This window comes from Oncorhynchus kisutch, unplaced genomic scaffold (genome assembly GCF_002021735.2).
Source record: "Oncorhynchus kisutch isolate 150728-3 unplaced genomic scaffold, Okis_V2 scaffold4003, whole genome shotgun sequence".
Classification (NCBI taxonomy): Eukaryota; Metazoa; Chordata; class Actinopteri; order Salmoniformes; family Salmonidae; genus Oncorhynchus; species Oncorhynchus kisutch.
Genome location: NW_022265948.1, coordinates 32501 through 52390, shown reverse-complemented (window position 1 = coordinate 52390; position 19890 = coordinate 32501). Strand labels below are relative to the sequence as shown.

At 47.8% G+C, this 19890-nt stretch overlaps 1 protein-coding gene across 3 annotated transcripts in view; it reads left to right on the top strand.

Moving 5' to 3' along the window:
* The first annotated feature begins 750 nt into the window (after nucleotides 1-750).
* Nucleotides 751-19890, top strand: part of LOC116352790 (probable glutamate--tRNA ligase, mitochondrial) — a 21692-nt gene continuing 2552 nt past the window's right edge. The window contains exons 1-9 of one of the 3 annotated variants that reach the window (XM_031821630.1): nucleotides 753-1335; nucleotides 3827-3982; nucleotides 4873-5062; nucleotides 5390-5540; nucleotides 6312-6460; nucleotides 7163-7335; nucleotides 8102-8210; nucleotides 12026-12179; nucleotides 15693-15823. In XM_031821630.1, coding sequence (XP_031677490.1) covers nucleotides 1047-1335; nucleotides 3827-3982; nucleotides 4873-5062; nucleotides 5390-5540; nucleotides 6312-6460; nucleotides 7163-7335; nucleotides 8102-8210; nucleotides 12026-12179; nucleotides 15693-15823 — 1502 coding nt within the window. In that variant the 5' untranslated portion in view covers nucleotides 753-1046. Of the gene's footprint in view, nucleotides 1336-3826; nucleotides 3983-4305; nucleotides 4523-4872; nucleotides 5063-5389; nucleotides 5541-6311; nucleotides 6461-7162; nucleotides 7336-8101; nucleotides 8211-12025; nucleotides 12180-15692; nucleotides 15824-19890 lie in introns of those variants that run through there. The other 2 variants (XM_031821632.1, XM_031821631.1) reach the window with 2 other exon arrangements.

The following is a 19890-nucleotide window of genomic DNA, read 5'->3' as shown; positions in this document are numbered from 1 at the left end:
TGCAGTGTAAACAAGCGTGAAGGTTGGGCCGGTGTCTTCTGGCAAGGTGAATACTGAATATACACCCATTGGAGACAGCAGCACTGTCTCTGCATGGCTTCCTCTCTGTCCCCTGGCAAGGAATGTTACAGATGACTGAATGTTCCACCATTTCCTAGGAAACCGGTGGAGGTGCGGTGTCATACCTTAGTTACCCTTAATAAAGGTTCCTTCAGCCTGTTTACAACAGTCGTCAATCAACTATGTTACAATTATAATTGTTCACACCCACAGCGAACCTCTCAGGGTAAGATGTTCTAGTGATGGGAAAACGAGGCTTTCACCAAATTGTGCCTTATGATTGTTCATTTTCGCTGAGCTTTAACACAATCCACATTAGTGGAAGCCATCGGGGCTTTCACCAAATTGTGCCTTATGATTGTTCATTACGCTGAGCTTTAACACAATCCACATTAGTGACATCTGCTGGTCATCAATGATGACCCTTTTTTTTGCTGTCAAAAACTGAATCGAGGCGATTATCTAAGATGCTTTAGACATAAGCTTATACTATAGTCAATAAAGCGAATTGTTTACAACAATGTGCAGAAAGTGTTGCGTCATAAAACGATTTTCTAAATAATATACATTCGTTCCGGATTCGGATTCTGATTCTGATTCGACCACTCTTTGTGTTCTGGGTATCAATAGTTCCATCATTTAAGGTTTTCACACTGCGCTTTTATCGGTGGGGGGACTTTTATTTTTGAACAGAGCAAACCAGGAAGTGGTGTGATGACGTCACGTGATTGGCATGTGTCGAGGGCCGGGGGTACAGTTTTAACAGTCAACTTCAGACACGATTAAATCAACAACGCAAATCGATCCTAAACAGCAAACATCGGTAGAAGGATTTTGTTTCCCCCCTCTCACAAAGACGCTCCTCTCCTTGTGGTGCTAAACGTTTCCGCCTTCAATAACTTCGGTAGCTAGCTAGCTGTCTCTGTAGCGAGTGGAACACATGGATCACTTTGTTTTGTAACTTCGATAGTTAGCTAATTATTATCATGCTCCTGTCATCGTTTATACATTTCAGCACACCATCCAGATGCCTCCCAATAAAAACGTGTACGCGGTGTTGCCAATACAGTACCGGAAGGAGCGTCCGTAAAGTCGATACCCCAGTGTTGTTGAAGAACACATTGACTTTCAACCGCAGTGGTGGACACGGCGGAAAGCAACAATACATTGGGTTGAATAGCTCGCAGAAGAGATGCTTTTCATCTGAATGTGACGAGGTTGGTCATCAGCATGAACATGGGGATGTGAGAGTGAGGTTCGCTCCGAGTCCAACAGGTAAAGTAATGCAACGAATTTGTTTGGGGGGGGTGTAGACTGATTGGGATTTGAACCCACGACTGGCTGTTAATAGCTAAACAATCGGATGAATAATCAGGTGTGTTAGTGCTGGGTTAAAACCTGCACAGTGCATATATCTCTACAACCCTTGGGTTGGTGGTTGGTTTTGAGCCGTGGCTAAAAGGAGTACACTACAGAGATTAGGGACGCAGATATATAACCTGTACCTGCTATAACACTACTGTGACAGTGATGCCACCTAGCGGGACTGTTACAGTGATGCGACACTGCACGGGCCCTAGTGGCCATTTTGGCTCTGACGAGGCTACTTACTTATGTAGGGACTAGTGTGCCATCTTGGCTCTGACAAGGCTACTTACTTATGTAGGGACTAGGGTGCCATTTTGGCTCTGACGAGGCTACTTACTTATGTAGGGGCTAGGGTGCCATTTTGGCTCTGATGAGGCTACTAATGTAGGGACTAGGGTGCCATTTTGGCTCTGACAAGGCTGCTTACTTATGTAGGGACTAGGGTGCCATTTTGGCTCTGACGAGGCTACTTACTTATGTAGGGACTAGGGTGCCATTTTGGCTCTGACGAGGCTACTTACTTATGTAGGGGCTAGGGTGCCATTTTGGCTCTGACGAGGCTACTAATGTAGGGACTAGGGTGCCATTTTGGCTCTGACAAGGCTGCTTACTTATGTAGGGACTAGGGTGCCATTTTGGCTCTGACGAGGCTACTTACTTATGTAGGGACTAGGGTGCCATTTTGGCTCTGACGAGGCTACTTACTTATGTAGGGACTATGGTGCCATTTGGGATGCCAGCTATCTGTGCTTTACTGTACAACAAACTAGCTATAATTGACCCCTTGGTCTGTTTGTGTAGTGCAGTACAGTAGTAGTAATACCACGTAGACAAACTAACTATAATTAACCTCTAGGTTTCCTACACCTGGGGGGGGGGGTACACCATGTAGACTAACCATAATTAACCTCTAGGTTTCCTGGGGGGGGGGGGGGGTACACCATGTAGACTAACTATAATTAACCTCTAGGTTTCCTACACCATGTAGACTAACTATAATTAACCTCTAGGTTTTCCTACACCATGTAGACTAACTATAATTAACCTCTAGGTTTCCTCTACCTGGGGGGGGGGTACACCATGTAGACTAACTAACTATAATTAACCTCTATGTTTCCTACACCTGGGGGGGGGGGGGGGGGTACTTCATGTTGACTAACTAACTATAATTAACCTCTAGGTTTCCTACACCTGGGGGGGGTACACCATGTAGACTAACTAACTATAATTAACCTCTAGGTTTCCTACACCTGGGGGGGGGTACACCATGTAGACTAACTATAATTAACCTCTATGTTTCCTACACCTGGGGGGGGGGGGGGTACACCATGTAGACTAACTATAATTAACCTCTAGGTTTCCTCCACCTGGGGGGACTGCGTACAGCTCTCTACAACTATAATTAACCCGTGTCTCTCTAGGTTTCCTCCACCTGGGGGGACTGCGTACAGCTCTCTACAACTATAATTAACCCGTGTCTCTCTAGGTTTCCTACACCTGGGGGGACTGCGTACAGCTCTCTACAACTATAATTAACCCGTGTCTCTCTAGGTTTCCTACACCTGGGGGGACTGCGTACAGCTCTCTACAACTATAATTAACCCGTGTCTCTCTAGGTTTCCTACACCTGGGGGGACTGCGTACAGCTCTCTACAACTATAATTAACCCGTGTCTCTCTAGGTTTCCTACACCTGGGGGGACTGCGTACAGCTCTCTACAACTATAATTAACCCGTGTCTCTCTAGGTTTCCTACACCTGGGGGGAGACTGCGTACAGCTCTCTACAACTATAATTAACCCGTGTCTCTCTAGGTTTCCTACACCTGGGGGGACTGCGTACAGCTCTCTACAACTATAATTAACCCGTGTCTCTCTAGGTTTCCTACACCTGGGGGGACTGCGTACAGCTCTCTACAACTATAATTAACCCGTGTCTCTCTAGGTTTCCTACACCTGGGGGGACTGCGTACAGCTCTCTACAACTATAATTAACCCGTGTCTCTCTAGGTTTCCTACACCTGGGGGGACTGCGTACAGCTCTCTACAACTATAATTAACCCGTGTCTCTCTAGGTTTCCTACACCTGGGGGGACTGCGTACAGCTCTCTACAACTATAATTAACCTGTGTCTCTCTAGGTTTCCTACACCTGGGGGGACTGCGTACAGCTCTCTACAACTATAATTAACCCGTGTCTCTCTAGGTTTCCTACACCTGGGGGGACTGCGTACAGCTCTCTACAACTATAATTAACCCGTGTCTCTCTAGGTTTCCTACACCTGGGGGGACTGCGTACAGCTCTCTACAACTATAATTAACCCGTGTCTCTCTAGGTTTCCTACACCTGGGGGGACTGCGTACAGCTCTCTACAACTATAATTAACCCGTGTCTCTCTAGGTTTCCTACACCTGGGGGGACTACGTACAGCTCTCTACAACTATATCTACGCTAAGAAGTACGGAGGGACCTTCATCTTACGTATGGAAGATACAGATCAGAGCAGACTGGTGCCGGGAGCTGTAGAGTCTATAGAGGACATGTTGGAGTGGGCTGGTAGGACAGACTTAATAACACACCTACACACACACACCTACACACCTACACACACACACCTACACACACACACCTACACACCTACACACACACACCTACACACAGATCAGAGCAGACTGGTGCCGGGAGCTGTAGAGTCTATAGAGGACATGTTGGAGTGGGCTGGTAGGACAGACTTAATAACACACCTACACACCTACACACCTACACACACACACCTACACACACACACCTACACACAGATCAGAGCAGACTGGTGCCGGGAGCTGTAGAGTCTATAGAGGACATGTTGGAGTGGGCTGGTAGGACAGACTTAATAACACACCTACACACACACACCTACACACCTACACACAGATCAGAGCAGACTGGTGCCGGGAGCTGCAGAGTCTATAGAGGACATGTTGGAGTGGGCTGGTAGGACAGACTTAATAACACACCTACACACACACACACCTACACACACACACCTACACACAGATCAGAGCAGACTGGTGCCGGGAGCTGCAGAGTCTATAGAGGACATGTTGGAGTGGGCTGGTAGGACAGACTTAATAACACACACACACACACCTAAACACAGACCAGAGCAGACTGGTGTAGGGAGTGGCTGAGTCTGTAGAGTTCATCCTGGGGTGGGCTGGTAGAAGCAGAGACATATTTAGATATTAAGGAGTTTGGCCAACTTTTACAACAGACATTAGCACCCGTGAATGTTCCAACACATTCCAAGTATTTGGAATCTAATTCAGATTCTAGACATTCAGTTCCACAGCATTGTTTACATTCTAGAACACGCTGTGGACTCCGACCAGTCATAATTGCATTTTTGCCCATGTAATAATGGGGGCTAACATGGATACCGTCCATCTCCATCCTACCCTCCCCAGGTATCCCCCCAGACGAGAGTCCCCGTGGAGGAGGCCAGTACGGTCCCTACCTCCAGTCCCAGAGGCTGTCCCTGTACAGCCAGGCTGCTGACTCCCTGGTCCAGACAGGGAAGGCCTACCGCTGCTTCTGCAGCCAGCAGAGGCTAGAATTACTGAAGAGAGAGGCCCTACGCAGCGGACAGACACCGCGGTGAGTTGACTAAACACACACTTTTTATTTATTTGATTTCACTTTTATTTAACTAGGCAAGTCGGTTAACAAATTCTTATTTACAATGACGGCCTACCTCGGCCAAACCCGGACGACGCTGGGCCAATTGTGCGGCCCCGCCCTATGGAACTCCCAATAACAGCCGGGTTGTGATACAGCCTGGAATCGAACCAGGGTCTGTAGTGACGCCTCTAGCACTGAGATGCAGTGCCTTCGACCCGCTGCGCCTCCTCGGGAGCACATTCACGGACGTGTTTAAATAGACAGACTCACTCACACACGTAACTGAACATTCCTCTACTGCAGGTATGACAACCGTTGCAGACACCTCCGCCCAGACCAGCTAGAGGAGAAGCTGGATCAGAAGGTCCCCCATGTGATCAGGTTCCGACTGGAGTCTGGGGTAGAACCCTTCAACGACCTGGTCTTCGGGTGGAACCGTCATGAGGTGGCCCAGGTAAACCAGCAGATATGTGAGATAGATAAACACAGGCTGTACTGGCAAGCAAGTGTGGCATTTTTTTAAAATAATTAATTTCCGACGCCCCGGCAACAAGTAACCTCAGATTTGAAAGTGCTTTTCTTATTTCAAAAACACACATATAATTGAAACTCCACCTCCCATCCCAGGTTGAAGGAGACCCCGTGTTAATCTGACGGTTCCCCACCTGGAAAATGTAGTAGATGGATAGATAACATCTACCCCTTTCTCTTCCCAAAAGGATATTCAATCTGCTTTTTAATTTTTGTTTTACCCATCTCCCAATAGGGGCCCTTCTTTGCGAGGCATTGGAAAACCTCCCTGGTCTTTGTGGTTGAATCTGTGTTTTGAAATTCACTGAAATACAGATAAATTGTATGTGTGGGGAACAGAGATGAGGTAGTCATTCAAAAGAATCATGATAAACACTATTATTGTACACAGAATGAGTCCAAGCAACTTATTATGTGACTTGTTAAAGGACATTTTTACTCCTGAACTGATTTAGACTTGTCGTAACAAAGGGGTTGAACACTTATTGACTCAAGACATTTCAGCTTTTCATTTTTTTAAAATTAATTTGTATAAAAAAAATAGAATAACAGAATTCCACATTGACATTATGGGATGTTGTGTGTTGGCCAGTGACGGACAAAAATATCAATTAAAATTTTTGAATTCAGGCTGCAACACAACAAAACGTGGGGGAAAGTCAAAGGGGGTGAATAGTTTCTGCACCTGCTCTAGGTTGAAGGAGACCCTGTCGTGTTGAAAGCTGATGGTTTCCCCACCTATCACCTGGCTAACGTAGTAGACGACCACCTGATGAAGGTCAGCCACGTCCTGAGAGGATCAGAGTGGCTCATCTCTACCTCCAAACACCTGCTGCTGTACAGGTACACACACACCTGCTGCTGTACAGGTACACACACACACACCGGTGGGATTCCCACTAGACACACACACACACCTGGCTAACGTAGTAGACGACCACCAGGCTGGAAGCCCCCTGGTTATGTTATTGTTGTTATTCCAGGGCTCTGGGCTGGAAGCCCCCTGGTTATGTTATTGTTGTTATTCCAGGGCTCTGGGCTGGAAGCCCCCTGGTTATGTTATTGTTGTTATTCCAGGGCTCTGGGCTGGAAGCCCCCTGGTTATGTTATTGTTGTTATTCCAGGGCTCTGGGCTGGAAGCCCCCTGGTTATGTTATTGTTGTTATTCCAGGGCTCTGGGCTGGAAGCCCCCTGGTTATGTTATTGTTGTTATTCCAGGGCTCTGGGCTGGAAGCCCCCTGGTTATGTTATTGTTGTTATTTCAGGGCTCTGGGCTGGAAGCCCCCTGGTTATGTTATTGTTGTTATTTCAGGGCTCTGGGCTGGAAGCCCCCTGGTTATGTTGTTATTCCAGGGCTCTGGGCTGGAAGCCCCCTGGTTATGTTATGTTAAGTTATTGTTATTTCAGGGCTCTGGGCTGGAAGCCCCCTGGTTATGTTATTGTTGTTATTCCAGGGATCTGGGCTGGAAGCCCTCTGGTTATGTTATTGTTGTTATTCCAGGGCTCTGGGATGGAAGCCCCCTGGTTATGTTATTGTTATTCCAGGGCTCTTGGCTGGAAGCCCCCGGTGTTCGGACACCTTCCTCTCCTCCTCAACAGAGATGGCAGTAAGCTCTCCAAGAGACAAGGAGATATCTACATACAGAGTTTCCAGAGGAGTGGGGCCCTACCTGAAGCACTACTGGATATCACCACACACTGTGGATCTGGCTTCAACAGTAAGAGAGGGAGGGGGAGAGAGGCAGGGGGATATCTTTATACAGAGAAGTAGTGGACTATAGAGGGAATAGGAGTCAGAAGTAGTGGACTATAGAGGGAATAGGAGTCAGATGTAGTGGACTATAGAGGGAATAGGAGTCAGGAGTAGTGGACTATAGAGGGAATAGGAGTCAGAAGTAGTGGACTATAGAGGGAATAGGGGTCAGAAGTAGTGGACTATAGAGGGAATAGGAGTCAGAAGTAGTGGACTATAGAGGGAATAGGAGTCAGAAGTAGTGGACTATACAGGGAATAGGAGTCAGAAGTAGTGGACTATACAGGGAATAGGAGTCAGAAGTAGTGGACTATAGAGGGAATAGGAGTCAGAAGTAGTGGACTACAGAGGGAATAGGAGTCAGATGTAGTGGACTATAGAGGGAATAGGAGTCAGAAGTAGTGGACTATAGAGGGAATAGGGGTCAGAAGTAGTGGACTATATAGGAGTCAGAAGTAGTGGACTATACAGGGAATAGGGGTCAGAAGTAGTGGACTATACAGGGAATAGGAGTCAGAAGTAGTGGACTATACAGGGAATAGGAGTCAGAAGTAGTGGACTATAGAGGGAATAGGAGTCAGAAGTTGTGGACTATAGAGGGAATAGGAGTCAGAAGTAGTGGACTATAGAGGGAATAGGGGTCAGATGTAGTGGACTATAGAGGGAATAGGGGTCAGATGTAGTGGTAGGGTGCCATTTGAGAAGCATCCTAAATGAATGTCATCCTGCAGGTAACCGTGTTGGTCGTAAGATGGAGGAACTGATCGCGGAGTTCAACCCGTCCAAGATCACCACCCACTCTGCCCTGCTAGACCTGGACAAACTACCTGAGTTTAACAAGTACACTACCTGTCTGTCTGTCTCTGTGTGTTCATCTCTCCCCTCCCTGCTAGACCTGGACAAACTACCTGAGTTTAACAACTACACTACCTGTCTGTCTGTCTCTGTGTCTCTCCCCTCCCTGCTAGACCTGGACAAACTACCTGAGTTTAACAAGTACACTACCTGTCTGTCTCTCTCTGTGTGTCCATCTCTCCCCTCCCTGCTAGACCTGGACAAACTACCTGAGTTTAACAACTACACTACCTGTCTGTCTCTCTCTGTGTGTCCATCTCTCTCCTCCCTGCTAGACCTGGACAAACTACCTGAGTTTAACAACTACACTACCTGTCTGTCTCTCTCTGTGTGTCCATCTCTCTCCTCCCTGCTAGACCTGGACAAACTACCTGAGTTTAACAACTACACTACCTGTCTCTCTCTCTCTGTGTGTCCATCTCTCTCCTCCCTGCTAGACCTGGACAAACTACCTGAGTTTAACAACTACACTACCTGTCTCTCTGTGTGTGTCCATCTCTCCCCTCCCTGCTAGACCTGGACAAACTACCTGAGTTTAACAACTACACTACCTGTCTCTCTCTGTGTGTCCATCTCTCTCCTCCCTGCTAGACCTGGACAAACTACCTGAGTTTAACAACTACACTACCTGTCTGTCTCTGTGTGTTCATCTCTCCCCTCCCTGCTAGACCTGGACAAACTACCTGAGTTTAACAACTACACTACCTGTCTGTCTCTGTGTGTCCATCTCTCTCCTCCCTGCTAGACCTGGACAAACTACCTGAGTTTAACAACTACACTACCTGTCTGTCTCTGTGTGTCCATCTCTCCCCTCCCTGCTAGACCTGGACAAACTACCTGAGTTTAACAACTACACTACCTGTCTCTCTCTGTGTTTCCATCTCTCTCCTCCCTGCTAGACCTGGACAAACTACCTGAGTTTAACAACTACACTACCTGTCTGTCTCTCTCTGTGTGTCCATCTCTCTCCTCCCTGCTAGACCTGGACAAACTACCTGAGTTTAACAACTACACTACCTGTCTCTCTCTCTCTGTGTGTCCATCTCTCTCCTCCCTGCTAGACCTGGACAAACTACCTGAGTTTAACAACTACACTACCTGTCTCTCTGTGTGTGTCCATCTCTCCCCTCCCTGCTAGACCTGGACAAACTACCTGAGTTTAACAACTACACTACCTGTCTCTCTCTGTGTGTCCATCTCTCTCCTCCCTGCTAGACCTGGACAAACTACCTGAGTTTAACAACTACACTACCTGTCTGTCTCTGTGTGTTCATCTCTCCCCTCCCTGCTAGACCTGGACAAACTACCTGAGTTTAACAACTACACTACCTGTCTGTCTCTGTGTGTCCATCTCTCTCCTCCCTGCTAGACCTGGACAAACTACCTGAGTTTAACAACTACACTACCTGTCTGTCTCTGTGTGTCCATCTCTCCCCTCCCTGCTAGACCTGGACAAACTACCTGAGTTTAACAACTACACTACCTGTCTCTCTCTGTGTTTCCATCTCTCTCCTCCCTGCTAGACCTGGACAAACTACCTGAGTTTAACAACTACACTACCTGTCTGTCTCTGTGTGTCCATCTCTCTCCTCCCTGCTAGACCTGGACAAACTACCTGAGTTTAACAACTACACTACCTGTCTGTCTCTGTGTGTCCATCTCTCTCCTCCCTGCTAGACCTGGACAAACTACCTGAGTTTAACAACTACACTACCTGTCTGTCTGTCTCTGTGTGTCCATCTCTCTCCTCCCTCCACGGGTTCTGTAGGCTGGCTGCTGTCAAACCTCAAGGTTGAGTTTAGTTAAAGGGTAGAAGCCATAGTAGGTTTGTCCCTGTTGCTCTGGGGCTCTTAACTCAGCCACCAGGGAGTGTAGTCTGAGCACCAGTCTCTTTAGTTCACATGCCACTCCTTGTCGTTGCCATAGAGACGGGGTCTCTGGCGATCTCAACGTTCAGTACGCAGATGGTTTACGGCTGAGTCGCTCTATGGTTGTTTGAAAATAACATTCATATTTTCCATGACAACATGCGGAGCCTCAAATATAATTATATTACAAAATCAAAAACCAACATTTAGCTGTTAGCTAGGTAAGCTGTTGCTTATTTTGATTCTTAAAATCAAGGCCTAAGACGTTTTGTGGTTGGAATTACAGTACGTATTTACTCTGCGAATTTAGACGTGAGCTTGCAACTTTTCACACTGGTTTTACCTGGCTGAACCCCCCTCAAAAAATGGTTGCTTAGCAACCGGAGAGCAACACTTTCAGTGGAGATTAAACAGTGATAGTTCCAATAGTTGCCTAAATCGTTGTGATTGGAGGATAGCAGCGAGGGGTTATCGAATCAGGATCAACTCCTCTGTTCTCCTCAAGCTCATTAATGATAGAATCTTCAGAGTTGGAGATGGCAGAACGTCCTGTGTCTTTGGCACATGGTGTGGAGCACGGGGAGCGCAGGGAGTGGAGCGCGGGGAGGGGAGCGCAGGGAGTGGAGCGCAGGGAGTGGAGCGCAGGGAGTGGAGCACATGTTGTGGAGTACAGGGTGTGGAGTACAGGGCAGGGAGTGAGGCACAGGGAGTGGAGTACAGTACAGGGCAGGGAGTGGAGTACAGGGCAGGGAGTGGAGCACAGGGAGTGGAACGTTAGCTAAGAGACTGTTACCCTGGCAACAGGTGGTGCTGTTGCACTGTGTATTTCTGCCTGTATATTGTGTCTGCTGACCTGCCCCCATTCAGTCATGATAAATGACTCCAATAATCGCCCAGTCATGATAAATGACTCCAATAATCGCCTCGTCATGATCTTCAGTTTAGAAGCAGTTTAATTAATCAGATGGAGAGAAGGTGTGACCCCAATCAGACCCCTGAGTCCTGACTGGCATCGCCCACCCCTGAGTCCTGACTGGCATCGCCCACCCCTGAGTCCTGACTGGCATCGCCCACCCCTGAGTCCTGACTGGCATCGCCCACCCCTGAGTCCTGACTGGCATCGCCCACCCCTGAGTCCTGACTGGCATCGCCCACCCCTGGGTCCTGACTGGCATCGCCCACCCCTGGGTCCTGCCTGGCATCGCCCACCCCTGGGTCCTGCCTGGCATCGCCCACCCCTGGGTCCTGCCTGGCATCGCCCACCCCTGGGTCCTGCCTGGCATCGCCCACCCCTGGGTCCTGCCTGGCATCGCCCACCCCTGGGTCCTGCCTGGCATCGCCCACCCCTGGGTCCTGCCTGGCATCGCCCACCCCTGGGTCCTGCCTGGCATCGCCCACCCCTGGGTCCTGCCTGGCATCGCCCACCCCTGGGTCCTGCCTGGCATCGCCCACCCCTGGGTCCTGCCTGGCATCGCCCACCCCTGGGTCCTGCCTGGCATCGCCCACCCCTGGGTCCTGCCTGGCATCGCCCACCCCTGGGTCCTGCCTGGCATCGCCCACCCCTGGGTCCTGCCTGGCATCGCCCACCCCTGGGTCCTGCCTGGCATCGCCCACCCCTGGGTCCTGCCTGGCATCGCCCACCCCTGGGTCCTGCCTGGCATCGCCCCCCCCTGGGTCCTGCCTGGCATCGCCCCCCCCTGGGTCCTGCCTGGCATCGCCCCCCCCTGGGTCCTGCCTGGCATCGCCCACCCCTGGGTCCTGCCTGGCATCGCCCACCCCTGGGTCCTGCCTGGCATCGCCCACCCCTGGTTCTAGCACATAATGGTCTAGGATCAGCTTTCTCAATTCTTCTCCTAACCACCCTTATCTTAACAACTCACTCTAGACCAGTCCTTAGTAATCTCAGTAATAATCCACTCTGTGTTCTCCCAGGATCCACCTGCAGCAGCGTATCGATGACGCGGTGCAATGTGATTGGCTGGTGAGGGATCTGCAGGTGCGGATCCAGGAAGTGTACGGGACACAGGTCCAGGATCAGGATGTTCTGCAACCAGATTACATCACACGGATTCTACACCTGCGCAAGGTAACTATGACCTCATCACACGGGTTCTACACCTGCGCAAGGTAACTATGACCTCATCACAGGGGTTCTACACCTGCGCAAGGTAACTATGACCTCATCACAGGGGTTCTACACCTGCGCAAGGTAACTGACCTCATCACAGGGGTTCTACACCTGCGCAAGGTAACTGACCTCATCACAGGGGTTCTACACCTGCGCAAGGTAACTGACCTCATCACAGGGGTTCTACACCTGCGCAAGGTAACTATGATCTCATCACAGGGGTTCTACACCTGCGCAAGGTAACTATGATCTCATCACAGGGGTTCTACACCTGCGCAAGGTAACTATGACCTCATCACAGGGGTTCTACACCTGCGCAAGGTAACTATGACCTCATCACAGGGGTTCTACACCTGCGCAAGGTAACTATGACCTCATCACAGGGGTTCTACACCTGCGCAAGGTAACTATGACCTCATCACAGGGGTTCTACACCTGCGCGAGGTAACTATGACCTCATCACAGGGGTTCTACACCTGCGCGCAAGGTAACTATGACCTCATCACAGGGGTTCTACACCTGCGCGCAAGGTAACTATGATCTCATCACAGGGGTTCTACATCTGCGCGCAAGGTAACTATGACCTCATCACAGGGGTTCTACACCTGCGCGCAAGGTAACTATGACCTCATCACAGGGGTTCTACACCTGCGCAAGGTAACTGACCTCATCACAGGGGTTCTACACCTGCGCAAGGTAACTGACCTCATCACAGGGGTTCTACACCTGCGCAAGGTAACTATGACCTCATCACAGGGGTTCTACACCTGCGCAAGGTAACTATGACCTCATCACAGGGGTTCTACACCTGCGCAAGGTAACTATGATCTCATCACAGGGGTTCTACACCTGCGCAAGGTAACTATGATCTCATCACAGGGGTTCTACACCTGCGCAAGGTAACTATGACCTCATCACAGGGGTTCTACACCTGCGCAAGGTAACTATGACCTCATCACAGGGGTTCTACACCTGCGCAAGGTAACTATGACCTCATCACAGGGGTTCTACACCTGCGCAAGGTAACTATGACCTCATCACAGGGGTTCTACACCTGCGCGAGGTAACTATGACCTCATCACAGGGGTTCTACACCTGCGCGCAAGGTAACTATGACCTCATCACAGGGGTTCTACACCTGCGCGCAAGGTAACTATGATCTCATCACAGGGGTTCTACATCTGCGCGCAAGGTAACTATGACCTCATCACAGGGGTTCTACACCTGCGCGCAAGGTAACTATGACCTCATCACAGGGGTTCTACACCTGCGCAAGGTAACTGACCTCATCACAGGGGTTCTACACCTGCGCAAGGTAACTGACCTCATCACAGGGGTTCTACACCTGCGCAAGGTAACTATGACCTCATCACAGGGGTTCTACACCTGCGCAAGGTAACTATGACCTCATCACAGGGGTTCTACACCTGCGCGCAAGGTAACTATGACCTCATCACAGGTTCTACACCTGCGCGCAAGGTAACTATGACCTCATCACAGGTTCTACACCTGCGCGCAAGGTAACTATGACCTCATCACAGGTTCTACACCTGCGCGCAAGGTAACTATGACCTCATCACAGGTTCTACACCTGCGCAAGGTAACTATGACCTCATCACAGGTTCTACACCTGCGCGCAAGGTAACTATGACCTCATCACAGGTTCTACACCTGCGCGCAAGGTAACTATGACCTCATCACAGGTTCTACACCTGCGCGCAAGGTAACTATGACCTCATCACAGGGGTTCTACACCTGCGTGCAAGGTAACTATGACCTCATCACAGGGGTTCTACACCTGCGTGCAAGGTAACTATGACCTCATCACAGGGGTTCTACACCTGCGTGCAAGGTAACTATGACCTCATCACAGGGGTTCTACACCTGCGTGCAAGGTAACTATGACCTCATCACAGGGGTTCTACACCTGCGTGCAAGGTAACTATGACCTCATCACAGGGGTTCTACACCTGCGTGCAAGGTAACTATGACCTCATCACAGGGGTTCTACACCTGCGTGCAAGGTAACTATGACCTCATCACAGGGGTTCTACACCTGCGTGCAAGGTAACTATGACCTCATCACAGGGGTTCTACACCTGCGTGCAAGGTAACTATGACCTCATCACAGGGGTTCTACACCTGCGCAAGGTAACTATGACCTCATCACAGGGGTTCTACACCTGCGCAAGGTAACTATGACCTCATCACAGGGGTTCTACACCTGCGCAAGGTAACTATGACCTCATCACAGGGGTTCTACACCTGCGCAAGGTAACTATGACCTCATCACAGGGTTCTACACCTGCGCAAGGTAACTATGACCTCATCACAGGGTTCTACACCTGCGCGCAAGGTAACTATGACCTCATCACAGGGGTTCTACACCTGCGCGCAAGGTAACTATGACCTCATCACAGGGGTTCTACACCTGCGCGCAAGGTAACTATGACCTCATCACAGGGGTTCTACACCTGCGCGCAAGGTAACTATGACCTCATCACAGGGGTTCTACACCTGCGCGCAAGGTAACTATGACCTCATCACGGGTTCTACACCTGCGCGCAAGGTAACTATGACCTCATCACGGGTTCTACACCTGCGCGCAAGGTAACTATGACCTCATCACGGGTTCTACACCTGCGCGCAAGGTAACTATGACCTCATCACAGGTTCTACACCTGCGCGCAAGGTAACTATGACCTCATCACAGGTTCTACACCTGCGCGCAAGGTAACTATGACCTCATCACAGGTTCTACACCTGCGCGCAAGGTAACTATGACCTCATCACAGGTTCTACACCTGCGCGCAAGGTAACTATGACCTCATCACAGGTTCTACACCTGCGCGCAAGGTAACTATGACCTCATCACAGGTTCTACACCTGCGCGCAAGGTAACTATGACCTCATCACAGGTTCTACACCTGCGCGCAAGGTAACTATGACCTCATCACAGGTTCTACACCTGCGCGCAAGGTAACTATGACCTCATCACAGGTTCTACACCTGCGCGCAAGGTAACTATGACCTCATCACAGGGGTTCTACACCTGCGTGCAAGGTAAATATGACCTCATCACAGGGGTTCTACACCTGCGTGCAAGGTAACTATGACCTCATCACAGGGGTTCTACACCTGCGCAAGGTAACTATGACCTCATCACAGGGGTTCTACACCAGCGTGCAAGGTAACTGGATGTAACCAAGGTAACGGGGCATCAGCTGTTGTGTCGGTCTTCTCACCAGCTGAAAAACAATCCCTTCATCCCTCTGGCCTTCCAACTTTCCCAGTTTGAGAATATCACAGCCCAGTGCAGAATGTGGAGCCTGTCTGTCTGGAGGTCACCATCTCTCTCTCTTTCCGTCTCACTCACATATCTTCTCTGTCTGAGCTGGTAGCTCCAGAGTATTCCTACCTTTGGGTTCAACCCTTCTCCTGTCTCTGTGTCTGTCTCTGTCTCTCTCTTAGGGTCATATCTCCTCTGTGTCTGACCTGGTGTCCTCAGAGTATTCCTACCTTTGGGTTCGACCTTCTTTCTCTGACCAACAGATGACAGCACTCAGCTCAGAGACACAACACATCGCTACTCTGGTCATACGGTACGTACCATAACTACTATAGACTAACAGGACTAACAGGACTACTCTGGTTCATACCATAACTACTATAGACTAACAGGACTACTCTGGTTCATACCATAACTACTATAGACTAACAGGACTACTCTGGTTCATACCATAACTACTATAGACTAACAGGACTAACAGGACTACTCTGGTTCATACCATAACTACTATAGACTAACAGGACTACTCTGGTTCATACCATGACTACTATAGACTAACAGGACTACTCTGGTTCATACCATAACTACTATAGACTAACAGGACTACTCTGGTTCATACCATAACTACTATAGACTAACAGGACTAACAGGACTACTCTGGTTCATACCATAACTACTATAGACTAACAGGACTAACAGGACTACTCTGGTTCATACCATAACTACTATAGACTAACAGGACTACTCTGGTTCATACCATGACTACTATAGACTAACAGGACTACTCTGGTTCATACCATAACTACTATAGACTAACAGGACTACTCTGGTTCATACCATAACTACTACAGACTAACAGGACTAACAGGACTACTCTGGTTCATACCATAACTACTAGAGACTAACAGGACTACTCTGGTTCATACCATGACTACTATAGACTAACAGGACTACTCTGGTTCATACCATCTTTACTATAGACTAACAGGACTACTCTGGTTCATACCATAACTACTATAGACTAACAGGACTACTCTGGTTCATACCATAACTACTATAGACTAACAGGACTACTCTGGTTCATACCATCACTACTACAGACTAACAGGACTACTCTGGTTCATACCATAACTACTACAGACTAACAGGACTAACAGGACTACTCTGGTTCATACCATAACTACTATAGACTAACAGGACTACTCTCGTTCATACCATCACTACTATAGACTAACAGGACTACTCTGGTTCATACCATAACTACTATAGACTAACAGGACTACTCTGGTTCATACCATAACTACTATAGACTAACAGGACTACTCTGGTTCATACCATAACTACTATAGACTAACAGGACTACTCTGGTTCATACCATAACTACTATAGACTAACAGGACTACTCTGGTTCATACCATAACTACTGTAGACTAACAGGACTACTCTGGTTCATACCATAACTACTATAGACTAACAGGACTAACAGGACTACTCTGGTTCATACCATGACTAACAGGACTACTCTGGTTCATACCATAACTACTGTAGACTAACAGGACTACTCTGGTTCATACCATAACTAGTGTAGACTAACAGGACTACTCTGGTTCATACCATAACTAGTGTAGACTAACAGGACTACTCTGGTTCATACCATAACTAGTGTAGACTAACAGGACTACTCTGGTTCATACCATAACTAGTGTAGACTAACAGGACTAACAGGACTACTCTGGTTCATATCATAACTACTATAGACTAACAGGACTAACAGGACTACTCTGGTTCATACCATGACTACTATAGACTAACAGGACTGCTCTGGTTCGTACCATAACTACTACAGACTAACAGGACTACTCTGGTTCATACCATAACTACTACAGACTAACAGGACTAACAGGACTACTCTGGTTCATACCATAACTACTATAGACTAACAGGACTACTCTGGTTCATACCATGACTACTATAGACTAACAGGACTACTCTGGTTCATACCATAACTACTACAGACTAACAGGACTACTCTGGTTCATATCATAACTACTACAGACTAACAGGACTACTCTGGTTCATACCATAACTACTATAGACTAACAGGACTACTCTGGTTCATACCATAACTACTACAGACTAACAGGACTAACAGGACTACTCTGGTTCATACCATAACTACTAGAGACTAACAGGACTACTCTGGTTCATACCATGACTACTATAGACTAACAGGACTACTCTGGTTCATACCATCACTACTATAGACTAACAGGACTACTCTGGTTCATACCATAACTACTATAGACTAACAGGACTACTCTGGTTCATACCATAACTACTATAGACTAACAGGACTACTCTGGTTCATACCATCACTACTACAGACTAACAGGACTACTCTGGTTCATACCATAACTACTACAGACTAACAGGACTAACAGGACTACTCTGGTTCATACCATAACTACTATAGACTAACAGGACTACTCTGGTTCATACCATCACTACTATAGACTAACAGGACTACTCTGGTTCATACCATAACTACTACAGACTAACAGGACTACTCTGGTTCATACCATAACTATTATAGACTAACAGGACTAACAGGACTACTCTGGTTCATACCATAACTACTATAGACTAACAGGACTACTCTGGTTCATACCATAACTACTATAGACTAACAGGACTACTCTGGTTCATACCATCACTACTATAGACTAACAGGACTACTCTGGTTCATACCATCACTACTATAGACTAACAGGACTACTCTGGTTCATACCATAACTACTATAGACTAACAGGACTACTCTGGTTCATACCATAACTACTATAGACTAACAGGACTACTCTGGTTCATACCATAACTACTATAGACTAACAGGACTACTCTGGTTCATACCATAACTACTATAGACTAACAGGACTACTCTGGTTCATACCATAACTACTGTAGACTAACAGGACTACTCTGGTTCATACCATAACTACTATAGACTAACAGGACTAACAGGACTACTCTGGTTCATACCATGACTAACAGGACTACTCTGGTTCATACCATAACTACTGTAGACTAACCGGACTACTCTGGTTCATACCATCACTACTACAGACTAACAGGACTAACAGGACTACTCTGGTTCATACCATAACTAGTGTAGACTAACAGGACTACTCTGGTTCATACCATAACTAGTGTAGACTAACAGGACTACTCTGGTTCATACCATAACTAGTGTAGACTAACAGGACTACTCTGGTTCTTACCATAACTAGTGTAGACTAACAGGACTACTCTGGTTCATACCATAACTAGTGTAGACTAACAGGACTAACAGGACTACTCTGGTTCATATCATAACTACTATAGACTAACAGGACTAACAGGACTACTCTGGTTCATACCATGACTACTATAGACTAACAGGACTGCTCTGGTTCGTACCATAACTACTACAGACTAACAGGACTACTCTGGTTCATACCATAACTACTACAGACTAACAGGACTACTCTGGTTCATACCATAACTACTATAGACTAACAGGACTACTCTGGTTCATATCATAACTACTATAGACTAACAGGACTAACAGGACTACTCTGGTTCATACCATGACTACTATAGACTAACAGGACTAACAGGACTGCTCTGGTTCATACCATAACTACTACTATTAACTGTTAACTAAAACTACTACTAGTTCCCTCGCAATGTAGTCAAGTTTGTTTGTCAGAAGTTAAGTGACAGTGTCCTTTTTAATGAGCCAAAGCCTTTCTGAAAATGACATGACTGTCAGTTATGTTTTTAATTTTAAATTTTTTTAAATATATTTTTTACCTTTATTTAACCAGGCAAGTCAGTTAAGAACAAATTCTTATTTTCAATGACGGCCTAGGAACAGTGGGTTAACTGCCTGTTCAGGGGCAGAACGACAGATTTGTACCTTGTCAGCTCGGGGATTCGATCTTGCAACCTTTCGGTGACTAGTCCAACACTCTAACCACTAGGCTACCCTGTCGCCCCTACACTCTAACCACTAGACCACCTGCCTCCCCTACACTCTAACCACTAGGCTACCCTGTCGCCCCTACACTCTAACCACTAGGCTACCTGCCGCCCCTACACTCTAACCACTAGACTACCTGCCACCCCTACACTCTAACCACTAGGCTACCTGCCTCCCCTACACTCTAACCACTAGGCTACCTGCCTCCTCTACACTCTAACCACTAGGCTACCTGCCGCCTCTACACTCTAACCACTAGGCTACCTGCCTCCCCTACACTCTAACCACTAGGCTACCTGCCTCCCCTACCCTCTAACCACTAGGCTACCTGCCGCCTCTACACTCTAACCACTAGGCTACC